General features: G+C 55.2%; 1 protein-coding gene across 1 annotated transcript in view; it reads right to left on the minus strand.

Moving 5' to 3' along the window:
- LOC130037422 (contactin-3-like) overlaps window positions 1-20,944 on the minus strand; it is an 87,105-nt gene that overhangs the window by 24,870 nt on the left and 41,291 nt on the right. Inside the window, exons 5-12 of the mRNA XM_056129264.1 lie at window positions 17,529-17,732; window positions 16,621-16,723; window positions 16,028-16,212; window positions 13,565-13,701; window positions 12,781-12,910; window positions 10,723-10,873; window positions 7,603-7,730; window positions 6,221-6,396 (exon numbers count right to left, since the gene is read on the minus strand). Coding sequence (XP_055985239.1) covers window positions 6,221-6,396; window positions 7,603-7,730; window positions 10,723-10,873; window positions 12,781-12,910; window positions 13,565-13,701; window positions 16,028-16,212; window positions 16,621-16,723; window positions 17,529-17,732 — 1,214 coding nt within the window. The remainder of the gene's footprint in view (window positions 1-6,220; window positions 6,397-7,602; window positions 7,731-10,722; window positions 10,874-12,780; window positions 12,911-13,564; window positions 13,702-16,027; window positions 16,213-16,620; window positions 16,724-17,528; window positions 17,733-20,944) is intronic.

The following is a 20,944-nucleotide window of genomic DNA, read 5'->3' on the forward strand; positions in this document are numbered from 1 at the left end:
ATGAGGCATCACTTCCTAACCATCTGTTTGGTTTTTTTTTTTTAATCAAGGTAGAAGTGTGAGAAAGAACATGGGAAGCAGATGCTCTCCTAGTCTGCTGAGGGGCACAGAAATCATTAGGGCTTCCCTGGGATACGCGAGGAGCATCCCCGCCCAGAGCTGTCGGGGCTGGTGCTCAGAGCATCACCTCAGCCACTTGCTGCTACCGAAAGAATCTCTGAAGCAGGCATCACTTGCTCCACAGACAGGGAAACTGAAATAAAGACAAAAGTTCAAGAGAAGGAAATATGCCTTAGCATAAAACTGTTAAAAATCACAGGTTTTTAATTCCAATCAGACCCAGAATTCCTTGCCTTGTCAAAGAACCTCTAGAAGGGGGTATGGTGCTGCCAGCAGGTCAATCTGTACCTGTGAGGCAAGTGCTTCAGCAGCCTGATGGCGCCTTCAGGCTTCCAGATACCCCAAGATTGCTGCTGTGCCTTTGGCCAGACTCCAAACACTTGGGGCAAAGTTTACCAAGAAAGTAAACGGCCAAAAGTTGGGTATGTGGGAGACACACCCACAAAACACCTCCAGCTCAGCTATATAATTGGAGGCATGACCTCTCTGGTTCCTATTAGAACTGCTTAAAGGCCATGATCCCAGAGACTCAGAAACAAATCTCAGAACCCAATGGCTTTTGGCAGAAATGCATCTGGTCCCTGCAGTAGGTTACCAGTGCTGGGCCACCCCAGGTGGGAATAGGTTAGGTGCCTTGGCCTGTTCCCCCTCGTGGCCCGGTGGCCGACATCCTCCAGAGGCAACTGGAAAGTCAGGTTTTGGCCCTCAGTGATGAGACACGCGGGGACTCATGGGATGGGGGTGGAGCCGGCCCTTTCCTCCCCACCCCAACAAGATCCTGAGTAGCTGCCCATGAACGGCCTCTCTGGCTCCTGATCAAGCTGCTTAATGGCCATGATGCCAGAGACTCAGAAACAAATCTTGGAACCCAGTGGCTCTTGGCAGAAATCCCTCCAGATTTAATTGTTAAAATTTCAGAATTTCAAAATCGTGCGGCCACAACTGCAGCCACGTGACATCATATGTTATTCATAACCAGCAACAGAAAACAAATTATCTACGGTTGCCTTTTTGCCAGATCTGAGTGTTGGGGTAAAATCCCAAGTAATAAGGGTGGGTCTGGTGTCAAAAAATTGAATGTAATCAAAGTAGAGAGAGAGTAATGTAGAAATCATCTGCCCCACAGGTAGGGGGAGGGTGTGGGATGGGGTATACTGGGGTTTTTGGTGGCGGAGAATGGGCACTGGTGAAGGTACGGGTATGTATGACCAAGACTTAAACCTGAAAGCTTTGTAACTGCTCTCATGGTGATTCAATAAATAAAATTATCACCATAACTATCACTATCTTATTTAATTTATGAATAAAATTATAAAAAATGAAAAAAAGTAAGGTGGAGTTCATGCCCAATTCAATCAGCCTAATCAGTGGCTGCATAAATAGCAGTACTCCTACATTAAAAAAAAGAACCTCTAGAAATGCTCTGTATTCTTGAGAATGTTACTGATTTTTTCATCCTATTCCTCCCCTGCCTTCCAAATATAAACACTCAGAGTTCTCCAACTGGCATCTTATTGATAACATCAAATTTTTTACTACAGATGACATGAAAATATACACATAAGACCCCAAGGATTCCACCAAAAATATTTACAAACAGCAAACCAGCACAGCACAGTAGCAGGCTCTAAACAAAATGCACAGAAATCTGTTGCATCCTGTATGCAAGGAGTGAGCTAGAAGAGAAAGAGATCAAAGAGATTGATCACCCCTTTCAAGATCACGTCCAAAATCATCACATACTAGGAATCAACTTAACAAAAGAGGTGAACTACAGTCACTTAAGAAATATGGGGTCAGGATATGCCATAGCCAGGTCTGCAGACCCCGCGCTAGGTTGTTTCATTCGGGGAAACCAGGAGCATGGTCTGGGAGGTCCCCTCCCTGCCCCAAAGGACCCAGCTCCAGCAGCCAAAAATCTCCAGAACTCAACCACCGCCATGCCCATGGCCTCTCTTCACACGCTTGGGCCGAGTCTCGCCCAGGAGTGAACCTATTCCTGGACTGTGCGGCTGCACACCTCACACCAATCATATTCCATGATACCACACCACATTTGATGGGGTTTAAAATAGCAACCAACCTTTAATAATATGTTAGTAATCTCTTATAGAAGGGCTTAAGAAAACTTTCCTCTAAGAAAACTTTCCTTGGATCACTTTTAGCAGATTATAACAAACAATACAAAATAAATTATTTTGGTTCTGCTTTAGGGGCAGGGGGTGCGGTTCGGAATGGAAACATCCAAAATATGGTGGTGGGAAGGTGTAATGGTGGTGGGATTAGTGTTCAAATATTAAATGTAATCAAATATTGTCAACTACTTTATAAAGATAAAATAAATTAAAAAAAATGGGTCAGAGTGATAGTACAGTGGGTAGAGCCCTTGCTTGACCAAGAGTTAATCCTCAGTAGCCCATTTGTCCCCTGTGCACCACAAGGATAACTTCTGAGTGCAGACCAGGAGTTACCCTATCATCACAAGTATGAGCCCCAGTCACGGTCACGGTACTCCTGCTGTTCATCAATTTGCTCGAGCGGGCCAAGTAACGTCTCCATCATGAGACTTGTTGTTACTGTGTTTGGCATACCGAGTACGTCACGGGTAGTTTGCCAGGCTCTGCCATGTGGGCGAGATACTCTTGGTAGCTTGCCGGGCTCTCCGAGAGGGGCGGAGGAATCGAACTCAGGTTGGCCATGTTGGCTGCATGCAAGGCAAACGCCCAACCGCTGTGCTATCGCTCCAGCCGCACATGAACCTCACCATGAACCCCACCAAAAGAAATAAGAGGACCTCAGAAATGGAAACATATTCCATGTTCGTGAATTGAGAGAAACAGAAAATGACCATCCTAACTAACTAGTTGTGTAGATTCAATGCAATTTCTGTCAAAATTCCTATGACATTTTTCAAGGACTTAGAATGGCCAAGTTTGTATGGAAGCATGAAACACCCCAATAACCCAAAGCCTTTTTTTTAGAAATTAGAAAATAAGAGATATTGTATTTCTTTACTTGAAACTATCTAGTATTAAAAACAGCATGGTACTGAAATAAGGATAGATTGTGAGCCTAATAGTCTAGACATGAGAATTCAGTGATAAACCCTCAGCATTATCAACAACTCATTTACAACAACAAAAAAAAACAGGTTCACAAAGTAGAGTAATGATGGTCTCTTTGACAAACGGTGTTGGAAAAACTGGATAGCTACAGGCAAAAAAAAAAGAATCTGGATTCATGTCTTGCACAGCATTCAAAAGTCAGTTCAAGCGGGCCAAAGGCCCCAATATTAGACTATATTCTATAAAATACACTAAAAATATAGGAAAAATGATTGATAATTTGGACACAAAATTTCATTTTCAAAAATCTAATTCCGGAAAATGGGCACTGGTGGAGGGATGGGTACTTAATCATTGTATAACTGAAACCCAAGCACAAAAATTTGTAAGTCTACAACTGTACCTCATGGTGTTTCACTAATAAAAAATTTTTTAAAAAATCTACTTCCACAGGTGAAGACAACAGAAAAAAATAAGACTATATAAAATTTAAAGTTTCTGGGGACTGGAGCAATAACACAGTGGGTAGGGCATTTGCCTGGCACACAGTTGACCCAGGTTCAACTCCCAGCATCCCGTATGTCCCCCCCAAACACGACCAGGAGTAATTCCTGAATACATGAACCAGGAGTAAGCCCTGTGCATCACCAAGTGTGACCCAAAAAGAAAAAAAAACAAAATTTAAAGTTTCTGTGTAGAAGGACCAGCACCATAGTAAACAGCAGATAGGGTGTTTGGCTGTGCATGCAGCCCCCGGGATCAGTCTCCGGCACCCAACACCCACTGCCAGGAGTGGTCCCTGAGTGCAAAACCAATAGTAAACCTGGCATATTGTTGAGTTAACCCCCAAATAAGCTTAAGTTTCTGTATGACAAAAGAAACATGGGCTAAAATTAAAAGGCACTCTACTTGTTGGGAGAAAACAGCCATCCACAATAAGTCAGACATAGAGTTAATATCTAAAATATAAGAAGTTCTCACCAAGATCAGCATCAATAGATCCAATAACCAGATTAAAAATGGGAATACGGAGTAACAGACACTTTTCTGAAGAAGACAGACAGATGGGCTACAAGCGCTTGAGAAGGTGTTTGTCAACACCTTTTACCAGGGAACCATGAACCAAGACACAAAACGGCACGAAAAGAATTTCTTTCAAAGACAACGGGCACAAAGAACCAATCAAGAGACAGAGCGTACTACAAAGTGATAGTAATTAGAATAGCATGACACTGGAGTAAAGACAGACCCTCAAATCAAAGGAAGAGACTTGTCTCTCCTGTGACAGACCCTCAGCTATGTAATCAGTTCATCTTTGATAAAGGAGCAGAAAATATGAACTGGAGCAAGGAAAGCCTCTTCAACAAGTGTTTTGGGAAAATTGGTCAGCTACATGCAAAAAATAAACTCAGAACTCTTGCTAATGCCATGCACAAAAGTCAAATCAAATATGGATTAATGACCTTAATATCAGACCTGAAGCCATAAGGTACATAGAGGAAAATGTAGGCAGAATCCTTCATGACACTGAAGCTAAAGGCATCTCCAAGGATGAAATATCACTGACCAAGCAAGTGAAAGAAAGATAAACAAATGGGACAATAAATTAAGCAGCTTTTGCAACTAAAGGAAACAATGACTAGGATCCAAAGAGAACCCATGGAATGAGAGAAATAATTTGCCCACCACTCATCTGATAAGGAGTTAATAGCCAAGATATATAATAACTGGTAGAATTTTACAAGAAAAAAAATAATCCAACCCCATAAAAAATGGGGGCAGGTGGTGAACAGAAACTTCCTCAAAGAAGTAAAAATGAACAAAGAACACATGAAAAATGAATCACTGATCGGGGAGACACAAATCAAAACAGTAATGGGATACAATCTTACCACAGAGACTGGCACATATTAAAAAAAAAAAAACGAGAGCAACCATTGCTGGTGTGGATGCGGGGAGAAAGGGGCTCATTCACTAATGGACTGGTTCAGTCTGGTGGGAAACTTACAGACATTCCTTAAAAAAAAAAAGACAAAACAAGGAATTGGGCTTCCATTTGACCCAGAAACTCCACTTCTAGGAATGTATCCCTAAGGAACCAGAAACAAAATGGAGAAAAGACATTTTCACCCTTATGTTCCTTGCAGCACTATCCACAATACCCAAAATCTGGAAACCACCCAAATGTCCAAGAATAGATGATTGGATAAAGAAACTGTGCAAATACAGAATGAAATATTACTTGGCCATAAAAAAGATAAAACCCTGCAGTTAGCTGCTATACACACAGACGCGCAAATGCAGCACAGAATCACCTCTCTCACGTGCAAATATAAAGAAACATAATAATGGGGGTACCGAGTGCCCAAAGACAATGGAACCTACACAAGAATCGGTCTTCCACAGGAAACAGACCACAAGGGGACCTGGCGGGGGTCAGGGAGGGGCGAGGTCCTGGTGGAGAGAGTGGAGAGAGCGTCTGTGGGAGGAGGAGCTGAAAGCTGGCCAGGGTCAGGGTGAACTGAGCCGCAGTGCCGTAAACCACAGCAAAGCTTGGTTTACTTTGGTAAACCAAGAAAAAGGTTTTGGTTTACCAGAGATTGTCTAGCTCCTGGCAAAACCCTTGGCAGGAAAAGGGCCTCTCCCACAGGCTAGCAGGGTTGGGGTCAGTGGTGGAGGGAAGTGGACCCTGGGGCTGGTGGAGAAACACTGTGTGCCCAAAACCCGGTCACGAATAACTCTGTAATTTTATGGTGACTAAATTTAAATAAAGAAAGAAAAAATAGTTAACTTCTATATTCAAGGAATTGTGGCCTGAAAAAAATACTTATGCAATTTTTATTGAAAGAAAAAAAAAAGGAAAAGGCCCAACATGTGTGACAAAGGGACCACTGGTGATGATCCCCAGGAGTTGGACGAGGCCACATGCTGGTGACCCCAGAGTTGGCTGCTGCCCAGCCGAGAGCCTGTCCATCCCGTCCCCCCCACCCACAGAGAGCCCATCCCGCCCTCCCCACCGCCCTCCCAGCACTCACCCCGCCCACTCTCTCCAAGTGCGCCTCGTCCTTCTGGAAGCCTGCAGGCTCCCCGTTGAAGTACCAGGAGAAGACGAGGTGCAACTGGGGGTCATGCCGCACCTGGCAGGGCAGGACCACACTCTCGCCCACTGACACGTCCAGGCTGGCCGGCGCCACCGTCATGCGCGTTGGTTCTGGGGAAGAGAAGGCCGGGGGAACCCTGAGGGAGACCACCCTCCGGGTGGGCTGTCACCACCCCTCAGGACCCGAGGGGATGCCCAGTGCCTGTCTCTGTCTCTTGGGGCTCGTGGGGGTCTCTGAGTGTCTCTGGGCGTGTGGGGGTCTTTGAGTGTCTCTGGGGGCATGTGGGTTTCTGAGTGTCTCTGGGCGTGTGGGGGACACTGTCTCTCAACTGGGGGCAGGGCACACTGAGTCATCTTTGGTCTGCTCAGGGCCACAGCAATGGTCTTCCCTGGGTGGGCTCTGGAAGGGGGTCAGCACTGTCCACTGGGTGGGCAGCAGAGATGAGTGTGGGGTCACCCTGTGTCCTTGTCTGACATGCTGAGTGCAAGAGACACGAGACTTAGCGTCCCGAGAGGGGGTGGAGGCTGTGCCCGTGTGGGTGGGGCGCAGACCCCGGGACAAGTTTGCCATTTGATTCTGGTTCTCGCCCTCCCATGCTGAGCCCCCTGCCCGGCCTGGCTGGCCCCTCCCCAGTCCCAGCCTGGCCTGGCCCCAAGGCTCCCCCTCTGGAACCAACGGGGCTGCTCTCAGCCTTGGTGACAGTCGCGGGGCCAGAGCTGGTACCCGCCCGCCTGGATTCCTCAGGCAATGCCCCACCCGCGTCCCATGGCAGCTCGCTCAGAACTCCCCACCAGAAGGTCCTGCTGAGGCCCCGAGACCCTCAGGCACCCCCACGCCCACAGCCACCCTGTGACCGCGGACAGGGCGAAGTCAGAGCCTGCCACTTGCCGTTCCCGAGCCCCTCAGCTTTTCTCCTGCAGCACCAGCCCCCTGCAGTCTCCCCTTCTCTCTCCGAACCCTGATTTCTTTGGTCTGTCTGAGGTCACTCCCTGTGGGGGAATTCCCATTCCGGAGCGGCTGGCGCAGCAGATGGAAGGACTTGTTGGCATCGAGGGCTTTGCCAGGAGCTAGACAATCTCTGGGACTCTGAGACGCAGGAGAGGGGCTCCTCAGTGCCCGGCACGAAGACGCAGCACCTGTCACCTGTGGCCTGAGCCGCATCAGCGCAGCACCTGCCCCCAGGACGCAGCACAGCCCTGGCACCGGCCTGTGTGCCCGGATGGTCTCAGTGCTGGCGCTGGTTGGCTCAGCCCAGCCCTCCACCCCCTCCCAGTGATGCCCTGGCACCCCCGCTGTGCCCACCACTGGGGGCCTACCCGTGACCACCAGCCGAGTCGTGCCACTTGCTCTTCCAAACTGGTTTTCTGCTGTGCACGTGTAAGCGCCGGCATCCGCCCGGGTCACGTTGGCGATTCTGAGTCCTCCATCCTTCAGGAACCAAACTCTGGGGGAGGCAGAGAGAAACGCAACTGCGGGACTGTCTCTTCAAGCCAACAGCCATCACTTCAGAGTGCTCCGAAGTCGTGCTCAGCTAGTTTCCAAGAGCGAAGATGCGCCCGCCCCTCGCCTTCCCGGGAATCGGGGAACCAGAGGGAAACACACACGTGGAGTCAGCTCGCGGCCGAGGAGCAACCCACCCCCACCCCTCGAGCCTGTCCCTGCACAGTGAGAGGCTCCGAATTGAGTGGAGGTAGCTTGGGGGTTAGCGAGACCACAGAGGAAGAGACAGATCACGCCTAACTTCGCGGCTGATGAGAAATGAGTCTTTGGCATTTCAATGGGGGAGCCTGAGGGGCCCCTCTGAGCTGACATAACCTCAAGACTGTGAGAGAATCAGGCGGGTCCTGGGGCCCCTGCTGGGGACCGGCCCCTCCCAGCTAGGATGGCCAGAGCCCTTCCGGTCAGCGTCTCTGGTGCCCAATGCTGAGTGTCTGACAGGGAACAGGCAGAGCTGGGCTCAAGTTCCCGCCACGGGAATGGCCCTGGAACACACCTGCTGTGGACACATGCACTTTCGAGGGGCCACAGGCCATGAGGCAGGGGTGAGACACGGAGGGGAGGGAGGAGTGCACCAGGCCAGGTCAGCAGCTACCATGGGGGGGGGGGCGTGCAGGCATCATGTGGCCACGGGGAGGGCACAGTTCTCTCACGCCCACGTGCAGTTCTCCCACATCCACATGCATAGTGCTCCCATGCCCATGCACAGTCCTCCCACACCCATGGACAGTCCTCCCATGCCCACGCGCAGTCCTCCCACGCCAATGCATACAGTCTTCCCACATCCACACACAGTGCTCCCATGCCCACGTGCAGTCCTCTCATGCCCACGCAGTCCTCCCATGCCCATGGACAGTCCTCCCATGCCCACGTGCACAGTCCTCCCACGCCCACACGCACAGTCCTCCCACAGTCCTCCCACGTCCCCACACAGTCCTCCCACACCCACGCGCACAGTCTTCCACGTCCACACACAGTCCTCCCATGCCCACGTGCAGTGCCCCCTCACCCACGTTCAGTCCTCTCACGCCCACACACAGTCCTCCCATGCCCATGGACAGTCCTCCCATGCCCACACGCACAGTCCTCCCACACCCATGTGCATAGTCCTACCAGATCCCCACACAATCCTCCCACGCCCATGCACAGTCCTCCCACATCCATGCACAGTCTTCCACGTCCACACACAGTCCTCCCATGCCCACACGTACAGTCCTCCCACACCCATGTGCGTAGTCCTACCAAATCCCCACACAATCCTCCCACGCCCACGAACAGTCCTCCCACACCCACGCGCAGTCCTCCCAGGCCCACACACAGTCCTCCCATGCCTACGTGCAGTGCCCCCTCACCCACGTTCAGTCCTCTCACGCCCACACACAGTCCTCCCATGCCCATGGACAGTCCTCCCATGCCCACACGCACAGTCCTCCCACACCCATGTGCATAGTCCTACCAGATCCCCACACAATCCTCCCACGCCCACGCACAGTCCTCCCACATCCACGCGCAGTCTTCCACGTCCACACACAGTCCTCCCATGTCCACATGCAGTGCTCCCTCACCCACGTTCAGTCCTCTCATGCCCACACACAGTCCTCCCATGCCCATGAACAGTCCTCCCATGCCCACACGTACAGTCCTCCCACACCCATGTGCGTAGTCCTACCAGATCCCCACACAATCCTCCCACGCCCACGCACAGTCCTCCCACACCCACGCGCAGTCCTCCCAGGCCCACGCGCAGTCCTCCCAGGCCCACCACAGTCTTTGCATCATCTGCACACGGGGTCCTCACATAAGTTCTAAGCAAGTGTTCGTATATGGGTCACTTAGGTGGTCACACAGCTCTGGGCAGACCTTGGAAACACACGCTGAGTCTCAGAGGCCCTCCCGGGGGCTGCGTAGGAGGAACAAGTGTGCCAGGAGGTCTGAGGCTCCACCCTAGGCCCACGCCACGAGCCACACCACACAGTCACCGGGAACAACACGTTCAAGGCCCTGCCACAGGCCCCAGCGCCAAGGCTGAATTCCCCTCTAGAGCCCAACAGTGCGACGAATTCTCTCGTTTCCAAAGCAAGACACGAATCTGGTGGTAGAAGCCAAGCAGAGGTGCCGCCCGGCCTGGAGGCCCCAGGTGTCTGGGCAGAGCATGGTGTCGGCAGGAAGGCGGGGCCGCTCAGGGCAAGGGAGCCTGATCTGGCTCTAGGCAAGCTGGAGAAGACCCAAACCTCCCACCCGCCAAGTCGCCCCGGCAGACAGGTGCCAGCGGCAGCCTCTGGCCCAGGCCGAGCCCATCGGCCCTTGGGCCCCACTCACAGGCCCACCGGGGCCCAGCCATGGTGCAGGCAGGGCGGGGGGATTCCAGCTCTGAGCCTGAGCCCCTGGAACTCCAAGTGCCCGTGTCTGAGCTGCACCAGAGGCTCGGGGGCACCCGGGAGGGCAGGCCCATGTGGCCAGCCAAAGAGTGCATCTGCCTCCCGACAGGAGGGGCCACGCATGCACACGCACGGGGACGTCCGGACTGTGGGCACGAGAGCCAGAGCGGGTCCAGGGGTGCGAGCTGAGCCCGGAGCCCCCCGAGCCGACACACCGGCAGGCACAGTCCTGCTGGCGGCCGCTGCAGTCGGGCGTGACGCTAGGTAAAGGGATGGGATTGGGAGAGGCGAGGGGTTGGGGGACACTGGAGAGGACGGAGAGTGTGAGGTGACTGATGACATGGGATAATGGGTAACAGTGGGATGGGGTGACGCGGGCAGGGAACAGGGTGATACTGGGAGGGGACAGGAATGGCACTGGGAGGGTCAGAAAATAACGTGGCAGATGGCACCAGGTGACAGGTTGTCACCCAGGGTGACACTGGGAAGGCACAGGGAGATGGTGTGTCACAGGTGATGCTGGGGGACGGTGACACGGAGGGGCCAGCCCATGCGTCCTACCTGTGGCTCTCCCGCAGTCTCTGAGGCCCCTTCTTCCAGGAGATGCGCGGCTGAGGGGCGGCCCCCGGCTGGCAGGACACAGTGACCTCACTGCCCTCCTGCACCTGCAGCAGCTGCTTCATCGGCATCCTGGCGAAACTGGGCGCAGAGGCTGGGGAGGGGTGCGGGGAGGAGGTGAGCGCCAGCCGCACCCTGAATGCCGCCGGGGAGCATGCCAACTGGTGCCCAGCTGGGTGCTTCTCAGTTTCTCCACAGGGGTGTGGTTGCCCCGCCCAGGGTGCCACCCACACCCCAGACCCAGGGCTTCCACGGGGCCGTCCGTCTGCATTTCCCCACAGGTCCTATGTCCTGAGTGACGGCTTGACGGGAGAGTTTTATGCATCTCCTGTGAGGGTTTGAAATCTCTCCAGGACAGCATCACAGGGTGCCGGTTCCATCCAGCACAGCTCCCAGGGCTCTGCCAGGCGTGGGTCCAAAACCAGAAAGAAACAGGCAAAGGGAGACCAGGGCTCGAGGACAGTACAGCGGGCAAGGAGCTGCCGTGCACAGGTGACCTAGGCTTGGTTCCCGCCACGTCACGTGGACCCCTTGAAACCCTCCAGGACTGATCCCTGATCCTCACTGAGTCTGACCCAAGATTCAAAAGAAACGAGAGAGAGAGAGAGAGAGAGAGAGAGAGAGAGAGAGACAGCCCCATTATGAGTCACTGACACGAAAGGTAAGCATCTGTCGGAGGCCATCCCACGGGCCAGTCCCTCAGCGGCTGGGCTGTGCTGGGCCGGGACCCCTGTGTGCTGGTGTCTGCTGCCCAGAGGTGTTCCGCGGTGCCAAGTCCTGCAGTTTGCATCTGGTGGCAGAGGCTTGTAGGTCTCGGTTCAGATCCCAACTGCTGGAGTGCAGCACGCACTTTTCATGCGCGTTACAGGTCATGTGAAGAGTGAGGACACGAGAGGCCTGAGGCTGCTCTGAGTGCCCAGAGGGGGCATCCAGCAGGCCCTGTCAGGGACCACGCATGGGCTGTGAGCACCTTCCTCTCCCTGCACCGGGCGGAGGTCAGGGAAGACTCATCATCTGCCCATGCGAAGGCTGCGTGTGTGAAGGTGTGCATCTGGGTATGTGTGTATGTGTGTGTGAGCGTTTATGTATGTGTGCACTAGTGTATGTGTGTGAATATGTGTGCCTATGCCTGTGTATATGTGTGTGAGCATTTATATGTATCTGTGCACAAGTGCATGTATATATGTGGGTATGTGTGTATATGTGTGAGCATTTGTGTGTGTGCATGTGTGTAATGCATATGTACGTGTGCAGGTGGGTGCGTATGTAAGTGAGCAGTTATACTGTGCATTAGTGTTTGTGTGTGCATGTGTGTATAAGCATGTGCGTGTGCATGTGTTTATATGTATGTGCACACATGTGCGGGTGTGTACACATGTGTGCATGTGTGTGCGTGTATGTACACTTGCGTGTGTATGTGTACATGTGTGTGCACGTGGCATGTGCTGTGTATGTACATATGTGTATATGTATGTGTGTGTGTGTGCCTGTGGGGCCCCAGGGCTCTGTCTAAGTGAGGACCAGAGACCTGTGTCCCCTGTCAGATGACCTCCTGTCCCTCCCTCCCTTGGTCCTCCTGTCCCTTCACTCCCCATGACCCCAGACCACCAGGGATGGACTCTGCCCTTTGCTGCTGAACGTGTTGCTGGAGCCCCTGGTCCCTCCTTCCTTCCTCTCTTCCTCTGAGAGTTCCCAGAGCCCTGGGCAAGTGTCCACGGCCCTAACCGGAGAGTTTCTATAGGCTCAGTCTGTGACAACTCCTGGCTCCCTCAGGGAGGTCCAGCGCAGGGAGCAGCGTCCTTTTCTCCAGGCAGCAGGCAGGGCTGGCAGGAGCCTGTTCCCACTCCTGCTGCCCCCCCGCCACACACACACACCCGCTTCCTCGAAGAGCCCCCTGGAGCCCACAGAGCACAGCCTGCAGGGAAGTTGCAGACGGCAGATGAGGCTACTCGGATTCCCACAGGAAGGGGCCTGCGGGGGGAGCAGACTTGGGGAGCTCACCCACAACGCGCAGCTGTGCGCTGGCATACACGCGGCCGTGCTTGTTCTCTGCGATACACTGGAACATGCCCGAGTCGGCCACGCTCAGGTTGGAGATGGTCAGGGCGCCGTTTTCTACCTGGATCCTCTCCTGGGTAGGAACAGACATGACCACACAAGCCCTCACTGGCTGAATGGCACGGTTCCCTCTGGACGTGAGGTGTGTGGGGAGCAGGGGGACGCAGCAGTGTCTGCCCCAGACAAGGTCCCCTGCAGCCTGCTGCCAGGAAGGGAACCGCCAGTCTCCAGCCCATGTGGGTGGAACACGTGGCTCGGGGTGCTGGATCCTGGTAAACAGGCCCGCTGGGGCCTTGATGAGATATGAAAGGTCTTGTCTAGAACCTCTGGATTCTGCTGAACATGCTGGCTGAGGCTCTGTTGGAATATCAAAGGTCATCTCTAACAGTTGGTGGCAGATAATTGACCCGCACATAATTTTCAACAGCAAAAATGACAGAGCTTGTAATAAGAGGAAGTTTGACAAGGAGGACTCAGAAGGCAAGGGAGAAGGAGCCATAAGACAAGTGAGTTCTAGGGATCGAGCAGCAAAGAGGAAATGGCATCTGGCTCTGGCTAAAGGGGCCCTTCCCCAAGACCCCCCGGGAGGCAGCACCATGCAGACCTGCTCAGGGACCCCCATCCCCATAATCTTGGGGGACCCTGGCTCTCCCCTACGTCCCATGGCTGGCCCTTCATGGCACAACCTGACTGTGACCCCCCGGCAGGTGAAAGCCGCACGCCTCACCTCCAGCGCCAGGGCCGCGCCGTCCTTCCACCAGCGGTACGAGGGCCGAGGCTTCCCGCTGGCGCGGCACTCCCAGCGCAGGCTGTCCTCCACGGCCGCCTCCACATCCCGGATGGGCTGCACCCAGTGGGGCTGGGCTGCGGGGGGAGGGGGGGGAGGAAGCGTGGTGAGCCCCCATGGGAGCATGCGGCACCCCGCGGCACCCCGCTGTGTCTGAGTCTGGGCAGGAACCCTTCCAGGCCTGGGCCAGAGCTGATACTTGCGGTTCCCCCCGAGCCCTCTCCTGACCACCCCCCAGATTCTGGAAACAGGAGTGAGGCAGACAGGGCGGGCAGGACGCACACGGAGTGTGGAGATGGGAGACACCGCTTCCAGGAAGGTTCGCTGAGCCCCCGGGGTCTGACCCAGGAGCCCCCTGGGGAGGTCTGCTGACAGCCACCCCCCAGGTCCTTCTCCCAGAAGGACCCACACGAGGGGATTTCCTCCGCGATGGCAGCCGGCCCAGTCTGACTTACACACTAGGAATTAAACCCACAGAATAATGTCTCCAGCTCAGGGAAAAACACTTCCCGCAAGTCAGAAATAACTTTAATTAAATACGAACCAGTGAGCATCTTATGAGCCTCTGTGTGAATCAGAATGGAAGTACAGGAAGACGGATAAATTGGTTTAATTTGAATCGTGGGACTTTCTTGGGTGAAAAAGAAGTGACTGGTGCACCCTTAAACAATGCATACAAACGCGCAGCAACCCTGGGTCGTCATTCCCCTGTGTTTTGGAGGAATCTGGGATACTCCTTTGTGAGTGACTGTGACACACGTTCAGTAGAGTAGCGTGTCAGCCGGGCTCGGGGCAGGCAGGCCCCTGGCTCTCTGTGTTCCTCAGGGGGTGGGGGGCGCCTCCTATCTTCTCCTCCTCTCCTCTCCTCTCTGCTCCCCTCCCCTTTCCCTCCTCCTCCCTCCTCCTCTCTTCCCTCTCCCCCTCCCCTCCCCTCCCCTTTCCTCCCCTCCCTCCCCATCTCTCTTTTCCTCTTCCTCCCCTCCCCCTCCCTCCCCTTCCTCTCATCCCAGGGACAGGTGTGCTGCCCTTGCTGGGGTTTAGGCAGGATGAGCAGCCGGCCTGGGAGGGAAGGAGAACGTCCTGCTGGCCGCTGCAGTGAGCATCTCAGGGAAGGACAGGGGGACGGGACTCTCCCAGGACCCAGCCCAGCCTTTGTGTTTCCTGCAGACTAGGTCCTCCCGAGAGTGGCCAGAGCGTCGCGTCTAGCCCTTCCCGGTGGGGTGGGCGGGTGTGCAGGCGGGAGGGGCTCAGCAGGGGAGACAGGGACGATGCCCACCCCTGGCCATGCCCCTGGCCTGGGGGGAACCGTGTCCACCACCACCCTGGAACAGTGGGGGAAGAAGGGGCAGGAGCCTCCGAACTGCCATGGCCCTGGCTGGCCTGGACTGGCCTGGAACAGCCTCACCCACTCAGATGCACTCCGACGTCTTAGCTGCCCTGACCACTCACCGGCCCCGCAGAACCCCCGCCCCGCACCAGCGAGATCACATGGCCAGTGCTGTGTGCAAACAGCCATCTCAGCCTCCAGACAGAACCCAGGCACGCGCCCTGCTGATAGCCCAGTCCCCGCCTTTTTCTCCTCCGTGGTACTCGCTGCAGCGAGACCCACAGAGCTGACATCTTCTTCTTACACTTCAGAGCAGATGCTGCAAGATGCCGTGTTTATCCCTTCTAAATCATACTCTAGATCATAGATATCCCTTCAAAATCATGGAAAACCCCCAAAACTAAGCTTCTAATAAAAGGGATTGGAAGACTAGTTTTGAGCAAAAAGACAATCTACAAACAGGCTTGAAGTAAATGAAATGTTTTCCGCGCCTTCCTGACAGATGCTCATGCCAAGCAAATGTGATCACCAATTAGAATGGCGCCGTTAGCAGGGGTGAGTCTCTGAGCTGCCTGGATGCAGACTCAGACTCCTTCCACTCAGACAACAGCGACGCAAGCCCAGTTCACGGGGTGGGAAAGACACCCCCCCCCCCACAGCCATGTGGGGAAGGTTATTTGGAGAAAAAAGGTGAACGTTTGCACTATCACATGAATCACTGAAAATGCCTCAGAACACGAAAGCCTGCAGCCTGCAAAGTGTTCCTAGCTCCTCCAGTGATGAATCCAGGCAAACAAGTGTGCTGAGTGTGTGCTCTGTGTGTGCTGTGTGCTGAGTGTGTGCTGAGTGTGCTCTGTGTGTCGAGTGTGTTCCGTGTGCTCCGTGTGTGCTCCGTGTGGGTTCCATGTGCTCCGTTGTATGCTGTGTGTGCTCCGTGTGCTCTGTGTGCTCCATGTTCTCAGTGTGCGTTCCATGTGCAAGCAGAACAGTGCGACCTTGAGCTCTTCCGCCTTGCATGGCCCCCTGCTCCTGCCTGGCTTCCTGCCGGCCGGGAGCCCCGAGACCAATCCACTCACCGTGGTAAGTGAGCCGCCCACGCGCCACGTTGCGGCCCCGCTCGTTCTCTGCCAGGCACTCGTAGGAGCCCGCGTCCTCCTGCTGGAAGCTGGGGATCTCCAGGACCCCGTTGAACTTGTGCAGCTGGATCTTGCTAGGGAAGGGCAGCCCGTCACTCCTCCTCCAGCTGATCTGAGGAACAGGGCTGGGGAGAGAGTGTTGTGTCAGCACTCTTGCAGACCAGTCTGGAAGCGTCCTGACTTCACACAGCAAAGCCTTCGTTAGAACTCCGCAGGAAGATGGACTTTCAGATGCAGATCACACCTCAGTTGCCAAGATTTACTCTCAGCGGCTCTTTCAGTCAACTAAACCCTGTTGTTGAGTTAACCCTGGATGTGGACCAAGACATCCCCCGCCTGACCCACGCCCGGGGCACGGGAGAGTGAAAGCACCGTGCTCTCTGTGTCTTAGGCTGGCAGAGTTGGTCTCTGCAAAGAGCCTTTTAAGTCTGTTCCCTCTGGTCCCCACACGTCCTATTCCACATCCCAGAGGGGCTGTCTCCACTCTCCAGCCCCATGGCCCTGAGCCCGATAGAGACAAGCTCTGAACCTACTTTCCGAGGGCGAAGCACTCCAGTCTCACGGTGGTGCCCTTGGCCGCCGGCAGCGTCTCCGGGAACTGCACCTCGATCTTCGGCTCGTACTCCCCCATCACGCCTGGGAGGAAGAAGGCCCGCCGGCTGCTGTGCGCGCGGCCTGGGCAACCGCTCGGGCTGTGGGTGCCCCTGCGTGGCGTCCAGAGAGGGCAGTGGCACCTCCCTCTGGGGACTGCCCCTGTCCCCCCTCAGCAGCACGGGAGCCGTCTTGTTCGGGAGTGGGAGCGGCGGCGCCCCCTTCTGCAGCTGCCATGCAATTCCAGCATGACTGAGGGTCTAGGGGGACGGGCTGTTCCCGAAACACCCCAGAGGGCAAGAGCCACGGGAGCCTCCCCCAGACCCCAGCACAGAAGCCACCACACTTCTCACGGCCCACGGCAGCTCGGGGAGGGGAGCCTGGGTCGGGATGGGGCTCGGGGTCCCACTCAGCCGCCCGAGTTTCCGAGGGGCACCCCACGGCTCATGGCCAAGAGGCTGTGGGGACGTGTCCTCCTCCCCAGCCTGACATGGCTCGATGCGCAGGGATCGAGGGTGTCTCACGTTTACGGGCAAGTCCCTCAGCCTCGGCTCTCAGCAGCCCGGCCTTGCCGCCCAGAACCACAGTGCTGGGGGAGGGGTAGAGAGAGACACTCTCAGCAGACAACACGGGAGCAGAGACAGAGCCCAGGGCCCACGGGCAGCCCTGACAGCCAGGCCTGGGCACACCTTGACTCCTCACCCGTGTCCACGGCCCCCGTGCTCTGCGGTGAGCTCGTTCGTCCCTGCACTGTCCGAGAGGGCAGCGGGCCTGGGCAGGGTCAAACCCTGTCCCAGGCTGCCCCGGGGCTCCCCGGTCCCTGCTCAGCCCTTCCCTGGGGGCCCCCTACCATCAGCACGGAGCACCAGGGGAGTGGGCGGCCCCAGCACCCTGCCACGGGTCACCACGCTGGTCACCACACACGTGTAGCTGCCCACGTCCCACGGCTCCACCTTGGCGATGTACAGGTGGCCGGTCTCCTGGGAGACGAATCTCCGCCTGTCCTCCTGCACGAACACGGGGTACTCATTGAAGATCCAGGCGTAGGACAGCTCTGGGCAGGACAGGAGAGAAGGGGCCATCGTGAGGGGCAGCCTGGGCCGAGGCAAGGTCCAGACGGGCCTCCTACCCGAGATACGCAAAGAATCCACACAACCGAGCTGAGGCCGAACCACCACCCAGGAGAGCAACGAGACGGAGCAGAACCTCCCCAAAGAAGATGCAGATGGGCCAGAGGGGGCAGCGGGCTGTGACCCCCAGCACCCCTTATGCCCCCCACGTCCCGCCAGGAGGATCTCTCAGCACAGAGTCAGTAGTCAGCCCTCAGCACCACACAATGGCAAGAGAGGCGCCTGGTAAAGCTCTCCTCATCACCTGTTGTCAGCAAAATGCAAACCAAAGGTCAGTGAGATGCTGCTTCCCAGGGCGAGTGGGCGTGTAGCATTAGACCGGCAACTGCAGTGCGGCAGAGGGGTGGGATGCGGAGTCGCATTCCAGCCCCAGGTTTCTCCTGAAAACCCGTATGTTACTTTGTATCTATCCTGGCATTGGAAATGGTAACCATGTTACTGCCAAAATGAAGTTATTAAATGTATATTAAAGTTTGCAGAGTAGTATAAGCCAAACACAGACACCATACCACCAAAACACACACACACAAAAAAAAATAAGAGAAGTGTTGTGGCTGCCCAGCCCCCCTAAAAGCAGACCTCCCACTGGAGAATCAACTCCCTGCATGTGCCCGGAGAGCAAAGCTCAGAGAGGGGAGACCCTCAGTCCTCCAGACACAGCGGCAGCTCCCATTGACAGCCTCCTGAGGGCAGGAGAGCTGCACAGGACGGACTCTCTGGCTAGCCGGGCCTCCCTTCCCCTATAGGCTCAGGAGTTCCTGGGAAGAAGACAGGCCGCCCCCTCTGTGGGCATCAGCATGGGGTGGGCCAGGTCTGCGGGGAAGAGAGGGCCCTGGGTCTGCCGAGCTCAGCCCAGGGGAAGGCAGCCCTCGGGTCTGTGAGCAGCACCAGCCAGTGGCAACAACCCCTCTCTGTCACTCACGTGGTGGCCCCGGCCTGTGCCTGCTCGGTGCACCTCTGCTCTGCTCCAGACACCCCCTCGCCTGTCTGAGACCCCAGCTGCCAGGCCCGGGGAGTTTCTGAACCTGCTTGTCCTTGGGAGTGCCACACTGCATTCCACACACATGTCTTCTGGGAAGTCCTGAGCGTGTTCGTTTTCCTCATCCCTTGTTGTGTTAATCAATAGCCTTCAGCTTGTCTGCAGCCAATGGCTGGAACTTCCCGTCTGTGAGGGACGGGAGAGGCACCAGCTGGCTGCCGCGTGAGTGTGTGAGGCCGTGCAGCCATGCCACGTGTGCTGCTGGGATGACCCTGTCCTGGGCTCTGAGGAGACCAAGGCTGGCCGCGCACGGCCTCCCGCTCGACTGCAGGCAACCTGAAACAGACTTTGGGCCTCTCTGCGGGAAGAGGGCGTCTGGGCTGGAGCCGCGGGGTCTGGGGCTCAACACGACTGTTTTCCATTCCAGGAAAGGCCGTGTCTGTGGTGACCCCCTTTTCCTCTCACCTCAGACCACCCTGAGCAGGCCGGTGTGCGAGGGAGTTCCCTGAGGGCCAGAGAATTGCCCCAGGAGTGCAGAATCATGTGCAGGAGAGCCTGGGGTGTGCATGTGTTCATACACATGCTTGTGCACACTCTTACATGTGCATGCACATGTGCACATATGTGCATGAATATACTCATTCAGTACTCACATGCACGCACATGTCCACACATCACACGTGCATAGGTGAACATGGGCACACACTTCATGCACGCACATGTGCACACACACATGCTCACAGCATGTGCACACTCATGTAATGCTCACACGTGCTTATACACATGCTCACACATGTGTGCACAAATGCACATGCTCACACACATTGCACACACAACCACACACACGACTGCTTGCACCACAGTCTACCATTACAATCACAAGCTTGCACACATACACAAAACCATGTGTTCACAATTCTTGCACACTCTCATGAATGCAATCCTATGCACACACATGTTCACACACATGCACATTAGCAAGCACATACAATCATGTATTTGCAACCACATACCCACAGACATGCATGCATTCACACGTGCATACTCACGCAAGCACACATGAAGATACATGGGTATGCACATGGCTGCACCATACACATGCGTGTGCATGCTTATTGACATACATAGTCACAGATGCACACACATGCATGCATACATGTACATGTTCGCTTATTCGCACTTACACACAGGTCTATGTACATGTTCACACTCTCATATACTTACGTGCAGTCATGCATCTCATATGCATACATGTGCCACAGTGCACACTTGCACATATCCACACACACACACTCTCTTACACTTACAGACACTTACATACACATAGTCAACACGCTCGTAGCCCACATGTGCACTCACCATGCTCACACTGCACGTTCACATGCACTCACGCACGCTTACATGCATACACATTGACACACCTATGTACACAGCTCTGCACATGGCTCCTCTGGTCCCTGGGGCCTCCGGCCACCATGACCCCTCACCTGTCTCTCCCCAGAAGTGACCGGAGGCTTTGGGGCTGCAGGGGGTGAGCACAGAGGTGGGAGGGAGAGGAAGGAGCAGCCCCCACCCGTTGGCCAACAGGGAGATGCTGGGCAGAGACTTGGAACTGGCTCTTCAGATGGTTACAAAGAAACGCCTGCAAGATGCTTGGCCTCAAACCCGTCAGTGAATTTCACACACCAGATCTGCCAAAGGAACGTTCAGTTTCTCTCCTTCAAAGACCCCATTGGTTTCGCTTTTAAGTTTCTCTCTGCTGCTCTTCAGACTGGAGGTGTCTGGGCACTCCGCTTCGCAGATGGGACACTGGGGTCCCGGCTCCTGGGAAACTGCTTCCACCCAGAGCTCTGCCTGGGCGGGGGTCCCGCGGGAGGCTTGCGCCTCTCTCTACCTTTTCAATTAAAATCTGCCTCCTCATAATTAGCACATTCTCTCTGCTTCGGAGCTGCCTGCTTCGTAGCCTCCAGCGGGGTAACTGAAGAGAGACGCAGTGGGAGAGCAGAGCAGGGGCCACACCGGCCCTGGGGAGGAGGGCGTGATTCTCTCACTTCCTCCTCCTCCTCATCCTCCTGGACGCCTTCCCGGAGGCTCTAAGAACCACCAAGGCCGGCAGGTGAGTCCTCCCAAGACAATCCGGTAGGGAACGGGGCAGGG

This window comes from Sorex fumeus, unplaced genomic scaffold (assembly GCF_029834395.1).
Source record: "Sorex fumeus unplaced genomic scaffold, SorFum_2.1 ptg000072l, whole genome shotgun sequence".
Lineage (NCBI taxonomy): Eukaryota > Metazoa > Chordata > Mammalia > Eulipotyphla > Soricidae > Sorex > Sorex fumeus.